The sequence below is a fragment of the Pinus tabuliformis genome, chromosome 6 (genome assembly GCF_031772625.1).
Source record: "Pinus tabuliformis cultivar Carrire ecotype Pingquan chromosome 6, CPIR1, whole genome shotgun sequence".
Lineage (NCBI taxonomy): Eukaryota > Viridiplantae > Streptophyta > Pinopsida > Pinales > Pinaceae > Pinus > Pinus tabuliformis.
This window is the reverse complement of record NC_142292.1, coordinates 1,401,825,482-1,401,833,228: the sequence shown is the minus strand read 5'-3', so window position 1 is coordinate 1,401,833,228 and position 7,747 is coordinate 1,401,825,482. Positions and strand designations below refer to the sequence as shown.

Genomic DNA, 7,747 nt, shown 5'->3' with positions numbered 1-7,747 from the left:
GACTTAGTATATAAACTCAACTTCTTTTTTATAAATATTTTTTTAAAAAGTAATTTCATTTAATTAATAAACAAAAATTAACTCACTAATATTTAAACATTAAATTTCATAATTTACATAATACTTAATAACACCAAAATCGCTCATTAAAACTTCTACCATAAACAAAATTTAAACCATATTACATATTTTTCACAATTAAAATCAATAAGATGAAAATAAAAATTTCTCCACTTAAAAAATCACATTAACATTGATTACATTAAATTACTAATTAACTCACCATATACAATCATAAAATATAAAATATTTTCTATTAATTACATTAAATTACTAGTTAACTCACCAAATACAATCATGGGGGTGTATCTATACATACAGAGATATAAAATATTTTCTATTTACGTTAACTCGCGAGTAATTCTTGAAAATCATAATCTCAATTTTTATATATATGGAGTTGCATGCGAGCTAAAAGTACGTGGTCATCCAGTCCACTGATTGTTTGTTTGAAAAAGACTCGCAGAACTTTTCAGTTCGGCCTTTAAATGGCCATTGAGGCATTGAGAACATGCTCAGAGGAGCAATCTAATCCCTAATTGTCGTGATAGTTGAAAATTATCAGTTGGAAAAACTTGGTTTGAAGTAATTCCTGGTGCTCGTGTGATTCGAACTCGCGATTCCCGTTGGCGCGAAATTATTATCGTCATGTCTTCTCTTCCGTTTCTCAGTAGACCTAGACCTAAGAGCGGCTTATCGACCCCTTTAGTCGTAAAGGTAACATGGTTTTCCTCTCATCTCTGTTATGTAATTTTATTGGGCTTTCTGGGATTTTATGTACAGGCCGAAGGATTTGGGTTTGATAGGGTTTGTTATGTTTTAGTGTAATAGTTATTTCTATATTTTAGTTTTATTAGATTTAAGGGTTTGATGGGATTCGTGAGTTTGTTATGTTTTAGTACAAATCTCAATTTTGTTTTATTTAGGGGTAAAAGATTAGAAAGGAGAATTGAGGACTTTTTCCTGCTAGCTTATTTGTATTTTTCATTTTTGGTTAAATTTTTTGGAATTTTTTTAACTAATATTTTTGGTGTGTTTTTAAAACTGAGTTGGTTCCTGGCCTGGTTGTTTTTTTGGGTTACTTTTTCCTGAAGATTTTTCAAATTATGAGAAAATATGGCCAGGATCAGTCTGCTTTTAACAGTATTAGAAGTGGAATCTCTTTGTTAAAATTGGAATCATGAAAAGTTTTAAAAATTTGGTTTGGTCCCTGGCTTAGCTGTAACCTTCAAAATAAATATATATATAATATTACTAAATACAAGTTAATGCTTTTATTTCCTGAACAAACATTGTCTTATACAAAGACTAAAATAAATTCATAAGACTACCGCTGCAGAAAGAAGAATAAAGTAAATTCATAGGAATACAGCTCCAGAAATAAAATTTCAGAATGCAGCACGTAGAAATTCTAGCAACCCAATGTGACCATTCGTTGTATTCTTCTTTTTTAGCTTTATTTTTGTTCCTGTCCATTTCATTGCAAGCTGTTTTATTTTTTTTGTATTGCGTTTTTCCTGGTTGTAGTCTAATGTCATATTTGCAGGATTGTTTTTTTTCACTAAATTGCACAATGTATTTTCTTTTCAGCTCGGCTAAAAAGTCACTTGTGTATGGTGTAAATATTTCCTGGTGTCTTTGATCTTTTTTCATATCACTAGCTAGGAATCTACAACTTTTGATCCATCAAGAGCCAAAGGGCCTTATGGGCAGACCTACCTGCTTGTCAAAGTATGCAGTGCCAATCTAATGAGCTTTTGTTGTTAACCCACACTTTTGATTGATTCATTGAGAGCATAATGCCTTTATGTGCATGTCACAAACTTACCTGCTCTTCAAGGTTTGTAGTGGCAATTTAATGGACTTTTACTGTTAATCCGCCTTTCTCCAGCAACTATGTTAGACACTATTGGGAAGTGTGGTTTGGAGAGTTTCCAGGTTATCTGGACTGTATTGAGTCAAATTGTGAGTGGGTAGACTGTGATAATTGAAAACTCATTGTGGATACCCTAAAAAGCATAAAGTTACAATTCAATCTTGAGCTTTGCGAGTTTAAATTCCAAATCCATCAATTATGATAATCATCTTTCTTTCTATTAAAGTTATGTTCTTTTACAGCCTTGCAAGTTTCAGAATAATGAGTGTTTCATTTCGTTTGCCCTTCTTGGTTGCAGGTGAAGTATGAGGGTACGTTCTGGCGTTTCAATATCTACATTTTGGAAGATGGCAGACCAGATATCTCTTTGAATGCCTTGAGATATAAAATCTGTGATCGTTTTAAGTTAGACATTAATTCCGGTTTTATTATCACTTACATAGACGAAGATAATGATATTATTGATATGGTGGATGAGGATGAATTAATTGATGCTCTGAAACAGAGACTGAATCCTCTTCGTTTAGAGGTATCGTTTACTGGCCAGAAAGATGTGGAAGCTACCACGAGATCTTCCAATGAAACATCCACCCTCCAAAAAAATCCAATTCCTAAGGGGAACAATCAAACTTTGAATTCAATAAGCACATGTTTGGATGAAATATTAAAAAAATTATCTGAGCTTCTACAAAAGACACAGATAAAATGTCTTGAGGATCCATTTCTTAAATATGCTGCACCTATGCCAAAGATGGCAGGAAAAATGGACAGTTTTAACAAGGATGTGGCTACTGCTAGCTCCACCACAGAAGGGTGCCAGGATTTGAAGCCATGCAGTGACACCCAGGCTAATAATGGCACAACTCATACACTGAATGGACAAGAAGATGGAAATGATTGCAAGTTTCATGCTGGTTGTCATATTCTTCCTGGTCCTTCAGCACGCAATGATTGCAAGTTTCACGATGGTCGTCATATTCTTCCCGGTCCTTCAGCACGCAATGATTGCAAGTTTCACACTGGTAGGCATATTCTTCCTGATCCTTCAGCACCTCCCCTTTCTATAGAGACTCACTATAATCACTATTGTCATCATGGACTTGCGAATCTTTCAGGTCCTACAGCATCCCCTGTCCCTTTAGACGTTTCTGGTAATCGATTGAGGATAACCACAAGGCCTTCCAAGATGACATTTCAAATCTTCCACAATGGAGTGCAATGTGATGGTTGTGGAATGAGTCCCATTGTTGGTCCCCGTCACGCATCCAAAATGTAAGTGATGTTAATACATTACTGTTTATGTGCTATGGATTTAATGTCATTTGTAAAAGAACTAATATATAAATATGCATCTGCAGTAAGGATAACTACTCTCTCTGCCTTGATTGCTTCGTTGAAATGGGCAAGGATGATGAATACATAAAAATTGTTCATCCTTTGGAGAACGCCCCTCCAAAATTTCCCAAAGAAGTGCAGTGCCATGGTTCTGGAATGAGTCCAAATGCTTGTTCGAGCTTTTCTTCTAAAATGTAAGTAAAGTTGATAGATTAAATTGTGTTTGCTTATTTATATGATTTCCCATTTAGATGAATACCATTAATAGAACTATTGTCTTGACTCTGGGCATGCACCTGTAGGAAGGATGACTATGATCATTGCTATGATTCCTTCTATAAAATGGGCAATGAGGATCAATACAGAGGAGTTGGTTGTGCAGAAGTTGCAAATTGCTTAAGAATAGCCCATCATTATGATTCATGCAAGCTACAACACATTTACAGGGAAGGGTTAGCACACCAGGGAAAGCTGTTTGATACATGGGTAATGTCTCTATCAGAAGCATTTATATTATATCTTGTCTGCTACAATTTCAATGTACAATGCAATTTTGCTGATGCAAAATAGCCTTGTGCTTGTGGAAGTCCCCTTACTGTTCATGTAGCTAAAAAAGGTTTTCTTTCTTCTTTGCAGTCCCCAGTAGGAAAAATGTACAATCAATCACCAGGAAATCTTAATTGTTGTTCTGTTAAAGATGTTACTGTCTGTGATGGAGCTCAATTAGCTCCAGGGGCCCATTTTACTAAGATTTGGCGATTACGCAATTCTGGTACATTGCCATGGCCCCAACATACCCATCTAGTGAGAATTGGGGGCGCTGATTTAGGAGCTGGAAATGAAGTCAACCTGGAGGTTAGTGGGATATATGTCTCTTAGTTCTCCTTGTATATGCATTTACCTTGGGATGACAATGTAGTGCTAGAGTAGATATGAACTTTTGGCTGTTACAGGCCATTAAAGTACACATTGGATATTTATTCTTGGGTGTATTATATTTGAGAACTGTGCAATACAGATTCAGGAGAAGGGTTGTCCGGTGGATGAGGATTTTGATGCTGTCGTCCATTTTATTGCCCCTGTGGAACCTGGACTATATGTCTCACACTGGCGTTTGATGTTACCTTCCGGTCAAATGTTTGGGCAACCACTGTGGGTCTTTATTCAGGTGCGATGTTCTGTTAAGTGCTCTTATGTTATAGTATTGTTTGCATGGTATAGATATTCGCCCTTTTGTTTTATTCTTTGCATTGTATAGATATTCGCCCTTTTGTTTTATAACTAAATGAAATGCAAGTTTGCGCATTTTTTTGGTCCATTGCATTTAGATGATTCCAAACATAGACCAAATAATTAATGATGCCATTAATTATAATGATATTTTTGAAAATAATATAATCACAAAAGTTTTAAATCAGTGAAATTAGAAATATAAAAATGTTAATTGCATTTAAAAATGTGAAGTGTTATTATGGCTCGGGAATAAAGAGATGCTCCTGTGTGCAATACTAATAAACAAAATGAAAAAAAAAAACTCTGGTTATAAAAATCTAACTTTTAAGCAGAGAGATTGGCACCTATATGTTTGTTACACTTTTTACTTCCCTGGTGCTTAATAGGAAAAAGGTTAAATGGAACTTTTTAGAATTTCACTACAGCTATTAGTTATTAACGTCCTAGTGTAATCCTTTTTGTTTCAGAGTTAATAATTTCTCTTTGACACTCTTTATGAATGCTACTTTTTATTTCAGGTAGTAGAATCCTCTAAAGAGGGCTTCTTACCTCTTCCTATGAAGTCTGCCCTAACTATGAAGTATCCTGATGGAAATGCTGGATCATTTCAAGAGAAAAGCAAACAAGGATTATTTAGTGTGGATATTTCATGCGAGGAGTGTGTCTCACCTCATTCTATGAAGTCCGTCCAGACTACAAAGGATACCGATGCGAGAGCTGCATCATTTAGAGGGCAAAGCAAACAAAAACTATTTGGTATGGATATTTCTTTGAAGGATTCTGATGAAAACGCCATCTTGTTTGACGATAATATGAATCTCAAGCATCCAGATGTGGTCACGATACCTGATGGTACTTCCGTGATTGAACAATCTAGAGAAAAAGTATCTGATGTAACCATGCAGGACTTTTCTATTCCAGTCACAATACCTGATGGTTCTTCCACGATTGAGCAACATAGAGAACATGCATCCGGTTTAACTGTGCAGGATTCTGATGTTCTTAACCAGCTGCAGGGAGTAAGCACAGATACTAGTTTTATGTCCTCCACTTTAAGAAGAAATACATCGCTTTATGTTCCTGTCCACAATGCTTCTAAACGGAACTTTAATGTGTGTGTCGGGGCTCCGTGTTTGCCGATGTCTGACACAAATTCATATAGTGGTAAATACCGAGAAGTGGTAAATACGGAGCACATCGGATGTTCTATGTACTGCAGCTGAGTGGAATGCACTGTATGACGAACTGTATGACGAACTATTTAAATCGGTGCTATTATTTAAAGAGCAGATCGGATGTTCAATGGACTGCAGCTGAGCGGAATCCAATGTTTTGACGAACTACAAGAAATGGTAACTCGGAACTGGTTATGATTAATATTTTTAACTGAGCTGTTTTTTTGAGTTTTTTCTATTCTATATCATTTTTCAACAAGAAAATGAAGAATGAATAGGATGAAAATTGTTTGGTTATTTATTTCGACTCTAAATGTGGGCTTGCATGATTTGATATTTCGGGGCTTTTATGGCTTGGAGACAATGCTCGATAATGATGTACTGTGAAGGGAGTTGATTTGGATCTCTTAACAGCCAAAAGGACTGCTTCTTTGAAAGCGGTTGATCAATGGCTCGCCTTTTAGGTGTCCAGATTTAGGATGTGGGTCTCACAAGACTTACAGGCTCTCTAAACCTGGATCAAGTTTTAGTATTTTAGTGATTGAACTCTTGCAGATAGAGCTTTTCTTTGGGATTTCTTTAGTCATACTTTCATGTTAGATATCAATGTTGTTAATGCTTCATGAATGAATATAAAAATATGAATGGTTTTTTTTCGGATGTTATCTAATCAATTTTGAATTTGACCTCCACTCATCACATTATATGCATACTATATCTAAGGTGTTTAATTTTATTTTGCTAATATTATATGTGCATATGCACATACATGACAACTGTAAATCTTTGTTTCTCTCGGTGAAATTAATTGAAATGGTTATGGTTATGGTTATGGTTATGGTTATGGTTATGTTAGAAAGTTCTCATAAAAATAGTCAATCAAGCAATTGTGGAAAGATTGGTTTGACCCGCTTCTTATGTTACAATTTTAGCCCTACTCATTCTTGCTTTAATGTCTTGTTCCACCCTATGATCTTATTGCTTTATTATCTTGTGCCACCCTATGATCTTTTTAGGAAATTATCCCTAGCCTTCCACGATGGTTATTCTACAAAAGTACACTATTCTATATCCATTGAATTAAGAAATTTAACTTTGAGGATGTGTCATTAATGTCTTGTGCCATCCTTGATCTTTTCAAGAAACACTCCCCAACCAACCACGATAGCTTTTACTAAGTACTATTCTATATCCATTGAATTAAGAAAATTAACTCTCTTAGGATGGGATAATCTATATATTAATTTAAAAATCAATACACATGCTAGAGTCAACTTTTTATTTTTTTTTCAAAACAAAACCAAGGAACATTTATATTAATAGAAAAAAAATAGCTCGGAGTTCTAGATAAGTCTAGGAATGGACAAACATATCCAAGTGAAATTTCTCCCACCTTTTTAGGACTGATGACAATATCGATGAGTAAAGCAAAACATTTATCACTATGGAGTGGATAAAAGATAGATCCATGTAAACAAATTTGAATCAAGGTGTAGTGACAATTCTTTGAAGAGAGACCAACCCATATTGAAAAAGGTTAGCTAGGATTTGTACCAAGGTGGGTGGCATTATCACCATGAGTCTCAACCACTTGGGCTATGCCTAACAAGCATAAAGTATTTATGTTTTACTTGAATAAGGTTTGTATAAATTTACTACGCAAAGTAAATCTAACAAATTTAGCACTCTCCCTATTAATGGCTTAATGGATCTATAAGAAAAATGAGAGGATATATTTTATACTTTGTAATAATTTTAACAATTGTGGAACCATCAATATCGTTGTGCAATCTTTATCGAGGGTTGGTGTGTAGCAATATGTAGAAATGTTTTCTCTCTTTTCATTACAATGATATATTGATATTCTAACTGTCCATTTAACACTAATTTAAATCATCCCTATCTTATTTTAGAGGATTTTAGTCCAAAATTACTGCCAAGTTGACATTGAAATAGTCTAAAATCAAAACATTTAATATTTTAACCATTTTAAGAAATTTGAAGAGGGAAATCTTTGATGTGACTAGGGGTTTAACCCTAATTGTTATCTACCACCAATGGCTTTCGC

At 34.7% G+C, this 7,747-nt stretch overlaps 1 protein-coding gene across 1 annotated transcript; it reads left to right on the top strand.

Moving 5' to 3' along the window:
- The first annotated feature begins 658 nt into the window (after positions 1-658).
- LOC149263904 (protein NBR1 homolog) lies at positions 659-5,845 on the top strand. Its single transcript, XM_089388566.1, has 8 exons — positions 659-777; positions 2,235-2,958; positions 3,052-3,208; positions 3,295-3,465; positions 3,574-3,757; positions 3,908-4,126; positions 4,290-4,439; positions 5,023-5,845. The coding sequence occupies exons 1-8, from the start codon at positions 709-711 to the stop codon at positions 5,725-5,727; spliced, it is 2,379 nt and encodes a 792-aa protein (XP_089244692.1). The 5' UTR covers positions 659-708; the 3' UTR covers positions 5,728-5,845.
- Positions 5,846-7,747: the final 1,902 nt, after the last annotated feature.